Source organism: Mandrillus leucophaeus, unplaced genomic scaffold (genome assembly GCF_000951045.1).
Source record: "Mandrillus leucophaeus isolate KB7577 unplaced genomic scaffold, Mleu.le_1.0 Scaffold4, whole genome shotgun sequence".
Lineage (NCBI taxonomy): Eukaryota > Metazoa > Chordata > Mammalia > Primates > Cercopithecidae > Mandrillus > Mandrillus leucophaeus.
In genome coordinates this window covers 11,230,394-11,251,433 of record NW_012104253.1, presented here as the reverse complement: position 1 = coordinate 11,251,433, position 21,040 = coordinate 11,230,394, and the positions used below count along the sequence as shown (strand labels likewise).

At 34.4% G+C, this 21,040-nt stretch overlaps 1 protein-coding gene across 2 annotated transcripts in view; it reads left to right on the top strand.

Moving 5' to 3' along the window:
• The window catches only part of UNC79 (unc-79 homolog (C. elegans)), a 382,451-nt gene that overhangs the window by 173,172 nt on the left and 188,239 nt on the right, over window positions 1-21,040 (top strand). For both annotated transcript variants that reach the window (XM_011991736.1, XM_011991735.1), the window contains one exon: window positions 20,294-20,358. In XM_011991736.1, the coding sequence (XP_011847126.1) occupies window positions 20,294-20,358 (65 nt within the window). The remainder of the gene's footprint in view (window positions 1-20,293; window positions 20,359-21,040) is intronic.

Below are 21,040 nucleotides of genomic sequence, written 5' to 3'. Positions count from 1 at the left end.
AAAAAAAAAAAAAAAAAAAAAAAAAAAGATGCAAAAAATTGATGTCCCATATTTTTGTGGGACTCCCATGTGTATGTATCTAATTAAAATGACTTTTTCTCCTGTTTAAAAAAAAAGATGCAAAAAATTATAACAAGTTTCTTGACAATGAAAATAGCCCTCATGTTGTTCTATGCTTCTCTGCTTCTGTGGGAGAGAAAGAAATTATTTAACAATTTTCCTGTTACAATGTCCCAACTTGTAAATAATTTAGCCTTTGTTAGTAAGGAACAGCATCAGTTATTGTTTAGTTTCCATTTGAACTATAGGACAAAAGATGTTACACGAGACGTACATCTCCAAGAAACAGACTCTACATTTCCAAGACAGGGACTGTACCTTTCTAAGACACAGACTGTTGCAAAAGCAGATAGAGAATAACTCAAGACAGTACTACAAGGTGAAATTTTGGTCTAGGCTACCAAATTATCACATCAGTACAATTGGATTTTTCAGTTGTATACAAGTTAAGTGCAAGAAGATCTACCAGTTCTTTTATGTTATGTTGAGTTCTTAGTTACCTTTTTAATTAACTCAATCTTGTCTCTACATAATTAAAAATATTTTAAAACGTTTTTACTGGTACATTGTATACATGCAGAAAATCACAAATTTATGTGTTCATGGACCACCTCCTACCATATGTTCCCTCTTACACCCCAAAAGTAACTACTGACATGATTTCCAATACCCGAGATTAGTTTTGTCTGTTTTAGAATTTTATAGAAATGGAATAATCCATTATTTATTTGTGTGTGTGAGTGTGTGTGTGTTGTGTGTATGTGATTTGTTCATGATGTTGAGGATAACTGTACTTTGTTCATTTTTATTGCTGTGCCTATTCTACCAAATGAACGTACCGTAGTTTACCTATCCATTCTATTATTAGTGGACATTTTGATTATTCCCACTTTCTGGCTTTTATATATAATGTTCCTATGAACATCCTTGTATATGTCTTTTGGTACATACTTGCATACATTTCTGTTAGGTGCCTAAGGTGGAATTCCTGGATCGGAGGATGTACATATATCCAACTTTAATGGATAATGGCAAACAGCTTTCCAAAGTAGCTGTATTAATTTGTCCTGTCATTAGTAGTGTATGAGAGTTCTTTTTGTCTTATTTTCCACATTTTGGTTATTATTTGTTTTGTTCACTTTTAAAATTTTAGCAATTTTCAAGGGTGTGTAGAAGTATCTTATTGTGATTATAATTTGAATTTCCTGATTACTAGTGAAGCTGAACATTTCTTCCTATGTTTATGTGCCATTTGAATATCCTCTTATATGATCTTGGTCAGTTATATGTGTTGCAAATATCTTGTTTTTTATTTTCTTAATAATGTCTTATCATTAAATAAAGGTATTTTAATGTTATCAACTTAGCATTCTTTGTTTTCATATTTAATCCTTTTTATGTCCCATCTAAGAAAATCCTTCCCTACCCCAAAATTATAATACTTTCTGTCATCTTCTATAATTTTTGCTTTTCATCTTTTAGATATATCTGGAATTAATTTTTGTATATGGTATGAAGTAATGGCCAATCTCTTCCCTTATGGCTAGCCAGTTGACTCAACATTATTTATTGAAAATATTATTCTTTCCTTACTACTCTGTGGTACCATTTTTATCATAAATCTAGTGTCTATTTAAAAATAGTTCTGTCTCTGGATTCTTAGTTCAACTGGTGTATTTTTCCTTTTACCAATACCATACTGTTTTAATTACTGTAGCTTAATAAAATTTGATATCCACCTGTGCAAGTCCTTTACCTTGTTATTATTGCTCTCTTCATCTTCCTTGTCTTCACCTATCTTCTCCTCTTTCTGTTCTTTCTCCTTCTCCTCCTTTATTTCTTCCTCCTCCTTCAATAATATCTTGCCTATTCCTAGCTCTTTGCTAAGTTAAAGAGTTTGTCAAGTTAAACATATACAAACACTCATACTGCTAGGATTTTGATTGGGATTGTCTTGAATCTGTGTTGGGATAATCTTGATCAATTTGGGAAACTGACATCTTTATACTATTGAATCTTCCAATCCATGAACATGGTATATCTCTTCATTTATTTAGGCTTTTTTTTTAAGTTGCCTTCAATCCTTTTTCTAGTTTTCTACTAGCTGTAGACGTGCAGATGTCTGGCATATCTCTCATGTAGTTTGTTCCTAGATATTATTTTTAGAATAATATTGTCAATTATATATGTTCTAAAAATTACATTGTCTAACTCTTTGTTGCTACTCTGTAGATGCAATTAATTTTTAGTATATTGGTCTTGTAATCAGCAACTTTGCTAAGTCACTTTTCAGTTCTAATAATTTATTGTGGTAGTCTTGCTTAAAAATTACTTTAATATGCACAATTATATTATTGCTGAATAATACACTTTTAATGTCTCTTTCTCAATCCATAAGCCTTTTATGTCTTCTTGCCTTATTGCAGTGACTTAAATCTCACTGTGCTATGCTGATTCCTAAATCCTGTGCTATATTGATTTCTAAATCCTTCATGGTTTCTTCTTTGACCCATGAGTCATTTAGAAGGAGATTTATAGCTTTATCCTTCTGTGGTCAGATAACATACTTTGTATTATTTCATTCCATTGACATATGTAACACTTTCTTTAGGATTGAGCATATGGTCATTTTTGTAAATGTTCCTGTGTAAAGAATTAAAAAGAATTTCTATTTGGCAGTTGTTTGTGCAGTGTTCTACATGTATCAATGAAATCAAATTTGTAATTGTTTAGTTCAAATCCTGTATATTCTCATTATATTTTTGCCCATTTCTTCTATCTGTTACCAAGAGCAGGGTGTTAAAAATCTCTTACTATGACTGTGGATTTGTCTATTCCTCTTTGTAGCTCTGTCAATGTTTGCTTTATATATTTTCAGGCTGCATTGTTAGGTGTATACAAGTTTAGAATGAAGTATACAAGTTAAAATGCAGTATCTTCCCAGCTAATTGAAACTTTTACCATTCTGAAATGCATGTCTTTATCTCTTCTAATACTTTTTGTGTTAAAATCTACTTTGTGTTGTACTAATGTAGCTATACCAGCTTTCATGAGTGTTTGCATGGTATAACTTTTCCCATCTTTTAGTTTTCAATTTTTTTGTATTATATTTTATGTGTGTTTTGTAATCAGCATGTAGTTCTTTAAACTCAATACTTACAATTTTTGTCTTTTAATTGGAATATTTAGCCCATATATATGTAATGTAGTTACTGACTGGTATTTTTGACTTTAAATCCACAATTTTCTATTGTAATCTATTTTTCCTGCCTTTTTCTTTCTTTTTTCTCTCTTTTTTTGGGCCTCTTTTGCACTGAGTAAGTATGTTTAAATATTTCATCACCCCATCTTTGGCTTAGTAAGTTATTTAGTCCTCTACTGTTCTTTCAATCATTACCCTAGAGATTATATCATGCATTCTTGACTTATCAGTGTCCAGTATAAAGTAGTACTTTTATATTTTTGTGTAAAGTGGTAAAGTGGAAGCAGATTTTAACTCCGTTTACTCCCTCCTGACTTCCATGCTATACTTTATTTTATATAGATATATTTTATATATATATTCCACAAAACATAATTACTGTTGTTCAGTGCAGTCAGATTATATTTTCCCTTTTCTTGATATTTTTCCCTTTTTATATCTCTAAGCTCCTATCTGGGATTGAAGGGTTTTAAAATAATATCCTTTTATATTTCCTTTAGTGCCATTCTACTGAAGATACATTTTCTCAGTTAGTGTTTGTCTGGAAATGTTTGCTTTGCCTTTGTTTCTTAAGGCTGTTTTCTCAGTGTATACATTTATTTATTTGTTTATTTATTTATTTATTGAGACATTGTTTCACTCTTGTCACCCAGTCTGGAGTGCATTGGGGTGATCTCAGCTCACTGCATCCTCTGCCTTCTGGGTTCAAGCGATTCTCCTGCCTCAGCCTCCCGAGTAGCTGGGATTACAGGCACCTGCCACCACTCCTGGCTAATTTTTGTATTTTTAGTAGAAATGGGGTTTCACCATGTTGGCCAGGCTGGTCTTGATTGGCAGTCATTTTATTTTTCATACTTTGAAGGTATTTCATGATTTTCTCATTTTCATTGTTTCTATGAAAAATTGACTATCAAAGTCAATTGCCAATTATTACGCTTTTGAAGGTAAACTTTTTTTCTTCTTTGTCTTAAAACCTTTCTCTTTATTTTTTATTTTTGGCAGCTTTACTATGATATTATGTATGTTTGTCTTTTTGGAGGGGTTCATAGGACTTGTTGATCTGTGGCTTGATGTATTTTGTCACTGGAAAATTGTCAGGCTTATCTCTCTTTTGTTAGTGATAGTACTTTATTAAGGTATATTTTATATAAGTTAGATACACAAGTATCAAATTTACAGCTGGGTCAGTTATGACAAACGTATAATGCTTATGTAGTCATCATCCAGATAAAGGTAATGGAATGTTTCCATCAACCCAGAAAGTAATGATATGACTTTTCCAAACACCATCCCAGAAGTGATCACTATTCTGATTTCTATGTAATTCATATATTCATCTAATTCAGGTATTCATGTAAATGGAGATCAAACACTATGTATTTCTTCATTTCTGACTCCATTCAGTCAACATATTACTGAGATTAGTCCATGTTATTGTGGATATTAGTAGTTCTTTTTTTTTTATTGCTAAGTATTCCATTGCATGGATATGTCGTTTGTTTATCAGCTTTCCTATTGACGTATATTTGGATTGCTTTCAGTTTTTAGCCAATATACATAAAGCCGCTATGAATATCTTATGCAAGTTTTTCTGTGGACTTATGCATTTATTTCTCTTGGGTATATACCTAGGACTGGAATTGCTGGGTCATAGAGTTTATAAGAAATATCTAAAGAGTTCTCTAAAGTGTTTATGCCATTTTACATTTCATCCAACAATTTGTGAGAGTTTCAGTTGCTCTTCACTCTGCTATTACTTGCAATTGTCCATGTTTTTGATTTTAGCCATTCTGGTGAGTGTGTATCTTGTGGCTTTAATTTAAATTTCTTTGACAACTGCTGTTGAGCACATTTTTATTTAATTATTGGTTATTCCTATATCCTATGAAGTACCTGAGAAAGTCTTTTACCAATTATCGATTGGGTTCTTTATCTTTTTTGTTGTTGATATGTAGTTGTTCTTTATTTAGTTTGACACAAGTCATTTGTCAGATTTATATAATACAAATATTTTATTCCAGTCTTGGTGTTACACTTTTATTTCCCTGTCTTTTTTGATGAGCATGAGTTTTTAATTCCAGTAAACTCAAATTTATCATTTTTGCTCTTATGGTTAATGCCTTTCATGTCCTGTCTAAGAAATCTTTGCCTTCTCCAAGATTGTGAAGATTTTCCCCTTCCAGAAGGTCTATATTTACATTTAAGTCTATGATCTGTCTTAAGTTTAATTTTTTGTGTGTGATAGGTATGGCTTATTGTCTTCCTTATGATTTATATTTCCTTATTTCCAGTGCCCTTTGTTGAAAAGATTATTTTGTCCCCTTTGAATTATATTGGCCCCTTGGTCTTATGTGGGTTTATTTATGGACTGTGTTTTGTTTTCATTTATTTGTGTCTCTGTCTGTACACTAGTATACTTGTCTTAAATACTTTTATGTTATAGCCTTGAAATCAGGTAGTTCAAATCTCTATATTTGTTCTTTTTCTTTGACTACTTCGGCTATTTTAGAGACTTTGCATTTCCATTTAAATTTTAGTATCAGCTTTCAATTTTCAATTTCTGTTGAAAAAAAAAAGTCAGAAAACCCAAAAAAAGGCCAGGCATGGTGACTCACACCTATAATTCTAGCACTTTTGGAGGCCGAGGTGGGAGGGTCACATGAGGCCAGGAGGTCAAGATCAGTCTGGGCAACATGGTGAGACCCTATCTCTGTTTATTAAAAACAGCAGCAGCAGCAACAACAACAACAAGAATTTCTGCCAAAATAATCCTGCTGGGATTTTAATCTGCATTGTGTTAATCTGTGATTCCATTTGGAAAGAAATGACATCTTAACAATATTGGATTTTTGAATCCATGAATGTGGCATATCTTTCTATTAGTTAGGTCTTTTAAAATTTCTCTCAGTGGTGCTCTGTATTTTTCACTGTAGAAGTCTTGCATTTCTTTTGTTAAATGAATTCCTAGGTGTTTGAATTTTTTGATGCCATTGTAAATGGCATTATTTTAAAATTTAATTTCCAATTGTTTATTGCTTGTGTAGGGAAATCCAAGTGAGTTTTACATATTGACCTTTTATCTCATGAGTTTGCTAAATTCAATTATTGGTTCAAGTACTTTGTTTATTAGTTGGATTTTCTATTAGGTGATGGTGTCATCTGTGCTATTTCCTTTCAAATTTTTATATCACTTGTTGCTGTTTTCTTGCTTTGTTTTATTGTCCATTACTTTCACAACAGAAAGTCTATTGAATAGAATTGATAAGAATGGATATTGGATTAGTCTGTTTTCACACCCACCATAAAGAAATACCTGAAACTTGTTAATACATAAAGAAAAGAGGTTTAATGGGCTCATGGTTCTGTGGAATGTACAGTTTTCTGCTTCTGGGGAGGTCTCAGGAAACTTACAATAATGGCAGAAGGTGAAGGGGAAGAAGGCACATCTTCACATGGTTGGTGGGGGGAGGGTGTACACACACTTTTAAACAACCAATTTTCTGAGCACTCACTCACTCACTGTGATGGGAGCAGCAAGGAGGAAATCCACCCTCATGATCCAGTCACCCCTCACCAGGCCCCTCCTCCAACCATGGGAATTACAATTCAACATGAGATTTGGGTGAGGACACAAATCCAAATCGTATCATTTTACCTTTGGCCCCTCCAAAATATCATGTCCTTCTCAAATTTCAAAATACAATCATGCCTTCCCAAGAGTCATCCAAAGTCTTAACTCATTGCAGCATTAACTCAAAAGTCAACAGCCTGAAGTCTCATCTGAGATAAGGCAGGTCCCCTCTACCTATGATCCTGTAAAATAAAAAACAAGTTAGTTACTTCCAGATTATAATGGGGGTACAGGAGTTGGGTAAATACTCCCTTTTCAAAAGGAAAAAATTGGCTAAAACAAAGGGGCTACATGGCCCATGAAGTCCAAAACCCAGCAGGGCAGTCATTAAATTTTAAAGCTCCAAAAAAATCTACTTTGGCTCCATGTATCACATCCAGGCCACACTAAGGCAAGGGGTTGGCTCCAAGGCCTTGGGCAACTCTGCCCCTGTGGTTCTGCAAGGTACATCCCCTGCAGCTGCTTTCATGGGCTGGTGTTGAGTGCCTGCAGCTTTTCCAGGTGCATGGTGCAAGCCATCGGTGGATCTACCATTCTGGGGTCTGGGGGATGGTGGCCATTTTCTCACAGCTCCACTAGACAGTGCCCCCTGGGGACTCTTTGTAGGGGCTTCAACTCCACATTGCCCTGGTAGAGGTTCTCCATGAGAGCCCTATCCCTGCAGCGGACTTCTGCCTAGATATCCAGGCATTTCCATATATCCTCTGAAATCTAGGCACAGGCTCCTAAGCCTCAACTCTTGCCCTCTGCATACCCTCTGGCTTAACACCACGTGGAAGCCACAGAGGATTGTTTCTTGCACTCTCTGGAGCAGTAGCCTGAGATGTATTTGGGAACCTTTTAGCCACAGCTGGAGCTGGAGTGGCTATAAAACAGAGAACAGTGTCCTGAGGTTGTGCAGGGCAGCGGGGCCCTGCCCATGAAACCATTCTTCCCTCCTAGGCCTCTGGGCCTGCGATGTGAGTTGGTGTCAAAGTTCTCTGAAATGGCTTCAAGACATTTTCCCCACTGCCTTGGATATTAACATTTGGTTCCTCTTTTCTTATGCAAATTTCTGCAGCTGGCTTGAATTCCTCCCCAGAAAATGGGTTTTTATTTTTTACCACATGGTCAGGCTGCAAATTTTCCAAACTTTTATGCTCTGCTTCCCTTTTAAATATAAGTTTCAGTTTCAGGTAATCTCTTTGCTTATGAATATAAGCATGCACTGTTAGAAGCAGCTGGGCCACACTGTGAATACTTTGTTACTTAGAAACTTCTTCTGACAGATACCTTAAATCATCTCTCTCAAATTCAAAGTTCTACACATCCCTAGAGCAGTGGCACAATTCTGCCATCCTCTTTGCTGAAGGATAGCAAGAGTGACTTTTACTGCAGTTCTCAATAAGTTCCTCATCTCCATCTGAGACTGCCTCAGCCTAGAATTCATTGTCCATATCACTGTCAGCATTTCAGTCATGACAATTTAACAAGTCTCTAGGAAGTTCCAAACTTTCTGTCATTTTCCTGTCTTCTTCTGAGCCTTCCAAACTGTTCCAACCTTTGCCCATTACCCAGTTCCAAAGTGGCTTCCATATTTTCAGGTATCTTTATAGCAATGCCCCACTTGTTTAGCATTAATTTTCTTTATTAGTTTGTTCACGCACGACTATAAAGAAATACCTGAAACTGGGTAGTTTATAAAGAAAAGAGGTTTAATTGGCTCATGGTTCTGTGGGTTGTACTGGCTTCTGCTTCTGGGGAGGCCACAAGAAACTTATAATCATGGCGGAAGGCAAAGGGGAAGTGGGCACGTCTTCATGTGGCTGGCAGGAGGGAGAGGTGGTGGGGAGGTGCCACACACTTTTAGAAAACCAATTCTCCGTGCACTCACTCACTATTATGAGAACAGCAAAGGAGAAATCCAGCCCCACAATCTAGTCACCTCCCACTGAGCTGCTCCTCCAACACTGAGGATTACAAGTTGACATGAGATTTGAGTAAGGAAGCAAATCCAAGCCATATTAGATACTGTTGCTTTGCTCCTAACTTGAGGGAGTATTTCACCATTAAATATGCTATTAGCTGTAGGGTTTTGCAAATCTCCTTTATATCAGTTTCAGAAAGTTAAATTTTATTTCCAGTTGACTAGGAGATTTTATTCTGAATAGTTTTTTTTGTTTTGTTTTGTTTTGTTTTGTTTTGTTTTTTGAGACAGAGTCTCGCTCTGTCACCAGGCTGGAGTGTAGTGGTGTGATCTCAGCTCACTGCAACCTCTGCCTCCCGAGTTCAAGCAGTTCTCCTGCCTCAGCCTCTCAAGCAGCTGGGATTATAAGTATGCACCACCATGCCCAACTAATTTTTGTATTTTTAATAGAGATGGGGTTTCACCATGTTGGCCAGGATGGTCTCGATCTCTTGACCTCGTGATCTATCACCTCGGCCTCCCAAAGTGCTGGGATTACAGGCATGAGCCACCTGCATCCAACCAGTTCTTAAATTTCATCAAATGCTTACATATACTAAAACAAATAAACAGAAAAACAGAAAAACAATAAAAGTTGTGTTCTTTGTGTATCATTATTTTCTACTTTTATCTTTACTATCTTGTTCCTTTTACTTTCTTGAATTTAATTTTTTCTTCTTTTTCCTAGCTTCTTGGGATTAAAAAATTAGATTGTTTATTTCCAACAGTAATTTTTTTCTAATTATCCATATAAAATTGCCAGCTTCCCTCTAAGTTCTGCATTTGCTGCATCCCACAAATTTTGGTATTTTGGGTCTTTACTAGCATTCATTTAAAAATATTTAAACATTTTAATTGTTATATCTTTATTGCCTGTGTTATTTAGGAGAGTAGTTTGATTTGCAAATATCTGGATTCTAGTTACCTTTTTGTTTTGATATCTATGGTAATTCTGTTGTAATTAGTGAACATTGCTTCTCTCATTTAACTCTTTAAAGATGTCAATTCATTGTATCCAATAGGAAGTTACATATTATTCTTGTAATTGTACCTCTGAATGTAATATGATATTTTTCTCTGCCTCTTTGAAATATTTTCTGTTTATTTTTGGTATTTGGTACTTTCATTACATTCTGCTTAAGTGTGGTGGGTTTTGTACTTATTTTGCTTGGGGTTTGCTGAGCTTCTTGAATCTGTGGTTTTGTGTTCTTCATCAGTTTGGGAAAAATTTGGGATATTATTCTATCCAAATATTTATTCTGCCATTTCTTTTTCCTCCGCCCATTCTGGGACTTTAAAAAAATATTTCGTACTTTTCCAGAGGTATCAAATACTCCATTTTAAAAAAATGTTTACCTGTGCATTAGTTTGGATTTGTATTAATTTTTCAAGTTCACTGATCCTTTCTTCTGCTGTGTCCAATATTTTTTAAAAGTCCATCCAATGAGTTAGTAATTTTATATATGCTATCTTTTCTGATTATATTTTTAGGTCTAGAATTTTCTTTTAGCTATTTTTTACAGTTTTCATCTCTCTCTGGGAATTTTCATCTGAATGATCTATTTCTGTATATTCTTTAACATATTTGAACTACTTATTTTAAAATTCTTATTTTTAATTTGAAATGAGTCTAGGTCATTTGCTTCTTTTCACTCTTTTCCTCTTGATTATGGATCACATTTTCTAGTCCTTTCACATGTCTTGTAAATTTTTTATTGTATGATGGGCATTGTAAAGAATATGTTGTAGAGACTCTGTGAACTATTTTATTTACTCTAAAAAGCATTGAATTTTGTATTTCGTATTTGCTGGTATGAAGTTACTGGTGGATCACTTTCTTGCATCAAGGCTTAGCTTTATTTATTTATTTTTATTTTAAATTTTCAGATTTTGTAGCCTTTTTGATCGCTGAAAACAAATTTTACTTGTACATTTTTTTTTGTTTTTTGTTTTTCCCTCCCTCCCTCCCTCCAAGGAAAAAGAGGAAAAGACATTAGACACACATTTCTAATATCAGAAAGGAAATAGATATTATTATTTCCTGATCTCATGGACATTAAAAGGATAGTGAAGGATTACTATGAGCAACTCTATGTCCAACAATTTTTAAACTTAGGCCTAGAGCATGGTCTTCATTCCTAAGGTATGACCTATCTGTTACAACCTATTGTCTCCTGAATTTCTGGTGTGTTCACTGAAGTTCTTTGCTTTGGCTACACTGGAAATACAACATGTACCTAGCCCTGTGTGACCTCCAAAATCTCTGTTCTGCTTTCAACCATTGAGCGGAGTTCCCTGCTAGTCCTTGCAGAAGTTTGTTTTGAGCATATGCAGGCCAAGGACCTGAGGGATGCCCTTCCACTGATCTGTGATACCTCTTCTCGGTAGCTCTCCTCTGTTCTCTACCTTTACTCACAGATTCCATCCGCCTTAGCATTTCTTTATTTTGATTTCTCTACCCACTGAAAATCTGTTTCTTCTGCCCACCAAAAATACTGATTTCTTATTGAGTTCCATTATTCTATGCCGCAGTTTGGAAATATCACCAGGCAGAAAGCCAAGGTGAATGTAGAATTTAACTTGTATGCTTTACTTTTTAAAAAGGAGAGCAGCCCTGTGCTGTGTCTGTGCCCAATGCCTGAAACCAGTTGCTTCATACACTTTGTCCAGTGGAAAGATATGTTCAATACCAGCTTTTTATTATGGTTGTAACTGGAAATTTCCTTATCTCTTCAAAAGTGGCTTCTGACACATTCCTATCCCTCTTTCTGGAACTCTAATGGCATTTATGTTAGACCTTTCTCTTATGCATCCTTTTATGCATATTTTTTTGTATTCCCCATCCCCCACCATTTCATCTTTCTGTGCTTCATGCTGAATCTTTTTCTGACGTTTCTTCCTGTTCTCAAATTCTTTAGCCTTCTAATTATGTTTTTAATTTTGGTTATTGTATCTCTTTTCTTTCTAAAGTTTTGTGTCCTTTGACCCACATTCCCCAAATTCTGCCCCCCTATTATATTTTTCACTTCTGGAATTTCCATTTGGTCCATATGTACATGTGAGTGTGTGTGTGTGTGTGTGTGTGTATGTGTGTGTGTGTATTTCCAGTTCTTTGATGACATTCTCTTACTTATCTTCTACTTTATAGAACATATTAAGCATAGTTATTTTAAAATCTGTTTCTGATGACTCAGTGTTCTGGATCCCTAGAGATTCTGATTCTCTTGTCTGTTGTTTCTTTTGTTTTCTTGTCTTCTTGTTTTGTGGTTGTTTTTTTATTGTGTTGAAGACAATAGATATAAAAACTATAAAGCTAATTTGAGACTTAGTATGATATATTCCTTCAGAGAGAACTTAATTTTGCTTCTAGTGAAAGGGTGTGATTCTTAGGTCAGATTTTCATGTTTTGTACTCTATGTCTACCGTAACCACTATTTTCATATATTTATCTTTCCCTCTGTATTCTTACCTTCTCAGGTTTGCTTACCCTTTGTATGTGTATGTGAAGTTACCAATGAAGTTTTTGCTCATTTTTAAATTGGGGTGCTTATTTTATTATCTTATTATATTGTATGTTCAAAATATAAGACTTTTGTCAACTTAATGTGAATATGCTCTCTCATTCAGTGGCTTCCCTGTTTAGGTGTTTCAAAGAGAAGGAGTTTTCAGTTTTCATACATTAATTGAAATTTATCATTTTTTTTTCTTTTGTGGTCCTTTTTTGGTCTCTCCTAAGGTTGGAAAGAGAAGTTACATAGTTTAAGATTTTACATCTAAGTATATGATCTTGTTGGAATCAACTTTTGTATATAGTTAGAGGTAAGGGTTGGATTTGTTTTCCTTTAAGGATATCCAGTTGTTTCGGTTCAATTTGTTGAAAAGAGTATCTTTTCCATATTGAATTACCTTGACCCTTTTGTTGGATAGTAATTAACCATATATGTATGTGTCTATTTCTAAACTTTGTTTTGTTTAATTGTCTATTCTTACACCAATATCACATAATCTTGATTACTGTAGCTTTACAGTGTATTTTAGAATCATGTAGCATAAATCCTCTAGATTTGCTCTTTTAAAAATTTTATAGGCTATTTTAATACATAAGATTATGTAGTGTATATACTCCAGATTTATTCTTTTAAAGAATTTTTTGGGCTATTTTAGTACCATTGCATTTTCATATAAATTTTACTATCAGTTTGTAATTTCTACAAAACAATCTGCTTGGATTTTTTTCGGGGGGTGGGGGTGGGGATGGAGTCTTACTGTGTTAACCAGGCTGGAGTACAGTGGTGTGATCTCAGCTCACTGCAACCTCTGCCTCTCCGGTTCAAGTGATTCTCCTGCCTCAGCCTCCTGAGAGGCTGGGATTACAGGCATGTGCGGCCATGCCTGGCTAATTTTTGTATTTTTAGTAGAGATGGGGTTTCACCATATTAGCCAGGCTGGTCTCAAACTCCTGACCTCAGGGTGATCTGCTCACCTCAGCCTCCCAAAGTGTTCGGATTACAGGTGTGAGCCATTGCACCTGACCTCTGCTTGGATTTTTGAATGAGATTACATTGACTGTATAGTTTAATTTGGGGAGAATTGACATCTTAACAATATTGAGTCTTCTCATCCATGAACATGGTATATTTATCCATTTATTTAGGTCTTCTTTAATTTCTTTCAGAAATATTTGCTAGTTTTTAGTGTACAGATCTTATATTTTGTTAAAGGTGCTTCTAAATATTTTATGATTTTATATGCTATTATAAATAGTGTTTAAAATTTTTAATATTCTACTTGTTTATTGGTACTCTACAAACACCCTGCAACCTTGCTAAATTCACTTATTAGTTTTTGTGGCTTTTTTGTAAGTTTCTTAAGATTTTCTGTATACCTGATTATGCTCTCTGCAAATTTTTTTTTAATTTTCTTTCTAATTTGTATGCCTTTTTCTGTCCTTCTTTCCTTCCCTCCTTCCCTCCTTCCCTCTCTCCTTCCCTCTCTCCATCCCTCCCTTCCTTCTTTCCTTCCTTCCTTTCTCTTTCTTTCTTTTTCTCCTCTTTTCCTTTTCTCTCTCTCTTCCCCTTCTTTCTTTTCTCCCTTTTTTCCTTTCTGTGCTTCTCTTTTTTTGCACTGCTTTATAACTCCACTTGAATAGAAGTGCTGACAGTGGAAGTCCTTGTTCTTTCTCCCAATCTTTGGGGAGACTATTTGGGCTTTCACCATTAAATTACTATGTTAACTGTAGGTTTTTCAAAGATTTTTTTTTTTTATACCAGATGGAGGAAATTATTCTCTGTTCTTAGTTTGCTCAGTTTTAATCATGAATGTCAATTTTAGTCAAATGCATTTTCTCTTTCTATTGAGATGATTATATGATTTCTTCCCTTCATTCTGTTAATATGGTAAATTACATTGATTTTCTTGGCAATGTTAAACCAATCTTGCATTCTTGGGATGAACTCATCTTGTCATGCTGTATTATATTGCTAGATTTAATTTTCTAAGTTAAGTGTTCAGGCTTCTACATTTATGAGACATATTGTTCTAGTTTTATTTAATTATGATGTCTTCATCTGGTTCCATTTACAGAGCAAAACTGACCTCATAAAATGAGTTGGCAAGTGTTTTTTTCTCTTCTAATTTCTGAAAGAGTTTATGTAAGATTTGTATTATTTATTCTTTCAATGATTAATCGAATTTACTGGTGAGGCCATATGGACATGGGGATTCTTTGAGGGAAATGTTTTATGTTGTGAATGTAATTTTAATAGCTATGGGTTTTGGTTTTTTTTTTACTTTTATTGAGTTGTAGTTTTAATTTGTGTCTTTTGAGGAATGTGAGCATCTCATCCAAGTTTTCAAATTTATTAGCTTGTCTGTAGGATCTGTAGTAATGTTCTACCTTTCATTCCTGACATTGGTAATTCATGAATTTTCAATTTTTTTTTTTGTCCATCAGGATGCTGGGGCTTATCAATTTTTGGGGACATTTCAAAGAACCAGTTTTTGATTTTATTGATTTTACCTATTGATGTTCTGATTTTAATTTCATTGATTTCTGTTTCTATATTGTTTTCTTCCTCCTACTGAGTTTTGTTCTTTTTCTGTCTTCTTAAGGTAGATGCATAAGCCTTTTATTTCAGATCTTTTATATTTTCTTATATAATAATTTTAAGCTATAAATTTCCGTTTAATCATTGCTTTAGTTGCTTCCCAGAAATTCATTATGTATGTTATGCTTTTATTGTATTTCAGTACAGGATATTTTCTAAAGTTTCTTCTTTCATTCATGGATTGCTTAGAAGTATGCTTTTTAATGTGCAAATATTTGTATTTTTTCAGATACTTTTGTTTTATTGGTTTCTAGTTTAATTCCACTGTGGCTAGAGAATATACTGTATGATGTCACTCCATCTAAATTTTTGAGCCTTATTTTATGGACTGGAATACCTATCTTGATAAATGTTGCATGTGTACTTTAAAACAATGTGTATTGCACAGTGGTTGAGTGGAGATTTCTAGCATTATAAATTAGGTTAAGTTGTTTGAGAGTATTTTCAAGTCTTTGCTGATTTTCTGTCTGCTTGTTTTATCAGTTACTGAGAGAGGATTATGGAAATTTATAACTTTAGTTATGCTTCTTTCAACTCGCTCACCTTACTAAGGGTACAAATATTTATGGTTTTTATGTTTTCTGGGTTAATTGACCCTTTCATCATTGTGAAATTGCCTTGGTTTTTCTGGTAATATTCTTTGGTCTGAAATCTATTTCTCTGATATTAATATAGACACTCCGGCTTTCTTTTATTTTCAATTACGGTATAACAATTATGCCATAATTGCATGGTATAAATTTTTCTGTTTACTTCTAGCTTATCTGAGTCTTTATATTTTAGATATGTTTTTCACAGGCAGCATATAATTGGGTCACAGGTTTTAAAAAACTTAAATCCTATTTGACAATCTTTGCCTTTTAGACCACTTACATTAATAAAATTATTGTTTAGACCATTGGCATTTAATGTAATTTCTGGTATGAATTGAAGCCTATCATGATACACTTGTATGACTGAAGCCTATCATGTTACAATTGTTTTATATTTGTCCCATCTGTTCCTTTTTTTTACTTTTTGAAATCTTGCCTTTTTGGAATTATTTTTAGTGTTACATTTTATTTCTGTATTGTATTATTAGATATACCACCTTTAAAAAATTGCTCTCGGGTTTATAATATGCACTTTTAACTTCACAATCTACCTCAAATTATACCAGTTTACATGTAATGTAAGACCTTTTTATATTTTAATTTTACCCCCATCCTTTTCGTTATTGTTACCGAACATCTTACTTCTATATATATTATTAGCCTCTATTCATTATTATTGTTTTTTGTTTTAAATAATCAACCATCTTTTAACAACGTATTAATATGAGTAAAAAAGCCTTCTGTAGTTATTCAGCATACTTACCATGTCCAACACTCTTTATGCCTTTGTGTAAATTTGAGCTACTATCTGGTATCATTTTCCTTTAGCCCGAAAAACTTCCTTTAACATTTCTTGCAGTGGAGCTCAGCTGGAAATGAATTCTCTTATTTTGTGTTTGTCTTCAAATAGTCTTTATTTCATACTCATTTTTGAAGGATATTTTCACTGGGTATACAAGTCTAGGTTGACAGTTTTTTTTCTTTCAGCTTATTAAAGATGTCGTTCCATTGTCTTCTGGCTTGCATTGTTTCTGACGAGAAATCAGCAATCATTCTTATCTTTGTTCCCCTGAAAGTAATGTGTCTTTTTTTCCCTCCTGGCTGCTTTTAAGATTTTCTCCTTATTGGTTTTCATCAATTTGTTTATAATGAACTTTGGTGTGATTTTCTTTGCTTTTGTCTTGCCTAGGATTCACTGAGCTTCTTGAATTTGTGGGTTGTTTTCATCAGACTTGAAAATTTTTAGCCATTGTCTCTTCAAATATTTCCCCCTTTTATTTCTTTTGTGCTTTAAATCTCATGGACTTGGAGCAAATACTTGAAGCAATCATAAAAATTTGGCTTTATACTAAGTAAAATGTATGTAAGGTAAAACTGCCTGAAATTTTCCCGCAGTTCACTGAATCTCTATTTTTCTTCCAGTATTTCAGTTTGGGTAGTTTTGCTATGTCTCCTAATTCACTGATCTTTTCTTCTGCATTGTCTATTCTTCTATTAAGCCCATTTGGTGAGTTTTTCAAGTTGTATTTCTGATTTTTAAAGTCACATTTAATTTTTAAATTATATCTCCCATCTCTATCCTCATTATGCCTATCTTCATGCTTTCCTTTGCCTATGTTTATGATAACTATTTTAAAGTTCTTCTTTGCCAAATACTTCATCTCCGCAATTTCCAGGTTTATTTCTGCTGATCTGTTTTCCCCCTGGTTATGAGTGACATTTTGCCTCCTTTTCAAATATCAAATAATTTTGACTGGATGCTGGATTTCATGATTGTTGCATTATTGAGTGTCTGAATTTTGTTGTCTTCCATTATAGTATGTTGAAGTTTGTTTTGGCAATCAAGTTACTTGTGGATTAGTCTGACCATTTCAAGGGTTATTCTTAGGTTTTGTTAGAGTGAGCCCAGAATAACTTTTTCTCTAATATTAGTTTAGCCCTATTACGAAGATACGGCCCTCCTAAAGTTTCTATGATTGCTCCAAGTATTTAGTGATTTCCCTCTACTCTGACTGGTTGGACCTTGAACATCTTCCAGCCCTGTACAAGCTCTAGGAATTGTTTAGCTCACAGAACCCTCACAGTTTTTCTCTATCCAGCCTCAGGGAGTTTTACCTTACATACATTTTACTTAGTGTAAAGCCAGAGATTCAAAAGGACTCCTATTTAGATTTCTGGATCTCTTTCTTTGCATAGTTCCCTCTTCCTTCCTACTCTATTCAGCAAATTTCAGCCACCTGGCCTCTCTAAACTCCAGTTTTTGTCCCCTTAACTAAAAAAGACCTTATTACTCTGCTTATCTTTCCCCTTCTAGGGCCAAGGTCTGGAAATTACTATCAGGAAGAAAGCCAGGGTGATTGTGGGGCTTACTGCATTCTCTTCTCTCAAGGATCACTGTCCTGCACTACTTGGAGTCCAGTTTCTGAAAATAGTGTTTCAAATATGTATTTTTTAGTTTTCTAGTTGTTCATGGTGGGAAGGCAGATCTAATGCCAATTTTTGTATCATAGTTGAAAGGATAATTCTTGTCTGCTGTGTTTTTATGCTATGTTTTTTGTTATTATTTTTGAATGGTGATCTATTATGACTATATTTCCCACAAGATAAGGTATGCTGATTGTCCTTATATCAAAATCAATTGTAGTGCTTTCCCCAGTTAGAAATACCTGTGTTCTATCCTCAAACATGTTGATTCAGAATATCTAACGTGGGTTCCAGACATTATATTTTTAAAATCTTGACAGCTGATTTTTGATACATAGCAAAACTTAAGATCACTGTTCTAGTAAGCTTAAATCCAATGTGGCTTTTATGAACTTAAATTGATTATCCTACAACCTGTTCTTAACACAGCAACACTCAGTAAAAATGGAATGCAAAATTAAAGCAGATCTCCTCCTGGATATCTCCATTATCCACAAAAAAGCATTTATTTCTGGCAGAATAGAAGTCTTTAGAGCCCTAAGTACTGTGGCTGGTGCACACTTCAATTTGTTTTGCCTGTGCCATAGCAGTTGTTATATGTTTTGAATATTAATTCTGTCCATAAGTGTCATGAACTTCTGTAAAGCAATCTGCAAACATTCTCATAATACACTGATTTGGAGATGGTTAGCAGATTTTATCTTGTGTGCCAATTTTGTTTTGATTGGTGGTGACTTGTTGGAGCACAGTGATAAGAAGGATCCTAAGGCCAGTTCTGGACTCAGCAGGAAGGAATGCTGTAATGGATTAGTGATGTCTGTCATGAGTTTGGGATCAGAATAATGCAGCACATGTTCCATATTTTTGCAATTCATGTACTGGTTAAAGGCAGCCTTTTCTTCTATGTTTCTCTAATTGTACAAGAAAACTTGCTGCAACTCTTTATATTCAACTTGACTTTACCATATATGGGAAACTAATCTCATAGTTATGAAGCGCCTATACCCAAATTATTTCTTCATCAATCTGTTCATGTACTCATTAATTTCTTCTTTGTTACTCTCTAAAAATATGATCAAAATGATACTATCTTATTATAGTAGTGGTCTCTGGTCTGTATTTCTTGTCTTCTTTTCAAATAAATAGACCTGTTGTATATTTTAAAATGTCATTGGTTCTGGTAACTATATTTCCCTGAATCCTCGACTAGACACATAATCTTATACATGGCCTAACAATGATATAGAAAGTTTGAAGCTAGGATGCTCCTAGGTAGAAAATTTTCTAAAATGTTTGGAACATAAATTCGCTTGGATCATTAATAATATACATTTTTGAATTATAATTGAATATGCAACTAAGACTATCTTCTCATCTGCAAATTCCCACATATTAAGATTAGGCCAACATAGTCCTATGAGTTTAAAATATGGCACTTTAGAAAAATGTCCTACTTTCAAGCATATAAACCCCTTACATGTTTTTAATGATGGAATATTGTTAGCTAAGTGTTTTGGGCTACAGAATCATCCAGATGATAACTACTGGTTGTGATTCTCAATCTGACTTATTACAGGTAACTTGGTTCTTTTCCTCATTCTGTGTGTCTACTGAGCTTAGGAGCTGGGTATTAGCAGACTAGCAGAAGTTTAATTGGGTATTAGCAGACTAGCAGAAGTTTAGTAGGTGGACCACGTGTAAGAGAGAGATGTATTTCATTTGGGCAAGAAACTCATCTTTCCAGTCTCCATGTTTCATGGGAATGGCATAGGAAATGGAATGGTAGAGGATGCCTTACTATTCATGTCAGTTGTTATCAATTTAAAATGCTTCCTGGTGCCAACAATCTAGGATGTTTAGCATAATATACTCTCATGGAAAGAGCAGAATGTCAAGCACCAAGAGATATAGGTTCTAGTCCTAGCTTATCATTCACTAACTCTGTGACCATATCAAACTACTTAACCTTGCTAACTTTAATTTATTCTTATATGAAATGAGATTAATAATCTGCTGTACTTACCCTACAGAGTTGTTGGAGGATCAAGTGAAACTATGGTTGTAAAAACCTTTGAAAACTTATTAATGGAATACCATTGTGGTACTGTACATGCCATCTTATATTGGCTTATCTCTTATCCTAGGAAAATGGATGGAATTGTGTATCTTTGCTTGTCTTTTAAATTTTTTACAGATTAAAAAGGTGATTCTGCTAGGAAGCTTTCTGATGATGGTTCTATTTAGAAAAAAGAAAATAGTAAAGTATCTGTTTTTACTAGGGCATGAATAATTTCACTGAGAAGTATTCATCAGTTGTGCTTTACTTTACAGCTTGGAATCCCATCCACTGCCAGCACATTGAATGCCACAATGCAATTAACAAACCAGCTGTGAAGGTACTGTTTTATTAGACCTGGTGCCATACTGTATTGTCAGTGGTCAAATTGCTGAATGAAGTGGACTAGATTGCATCCTTCTCTGTAAAGCAGAGGCGTGTGCTGTGTAGTAATTCCAAGTACCTCCATATTCAATCTGATTGTACTTTGGCAGACTGGTCAAGAGAGAGCAATGAATGGCGTTGTCTGCAGTTTTGGCTATGCGTTCATAGCCAAGTGCTATGTAGCACTGAGCTAATTATCTATCAGAAGGATCCTAGTAAAATGCTTACATGTCCTTAACTGGTTTCTATTTCAGCTAATGAACTCAGGGAAATGTATTTTCTCTCTGTTTTCATGTGTATGCTACAAATCATGCGTGCTTATGCAAATTCAGGAGTAGTAGGACAAAAAGATAAAATCATTCAGTTTTAGCTTATATTACAAATATAACTTAACTGAAATGACTGAAAGGTGTCTGGACAGCATAGACATGGAAAGTTACATTAAAAGTAGGGAAACAGTGGCTTACAGAGTCAAGTCATTTTCCTAAGGTTGCCAGTTAGCATCAGAACTGGAGACAGGACCAGGTACCTGATCTCCTAACCTTATTGTCCTACTGCCACACCAAATTGGTTCTGTCCTATTATAACCCTGAATCTTGAAAGTTGAATGTGAAGACAAATAGTCATACCTTTTAACA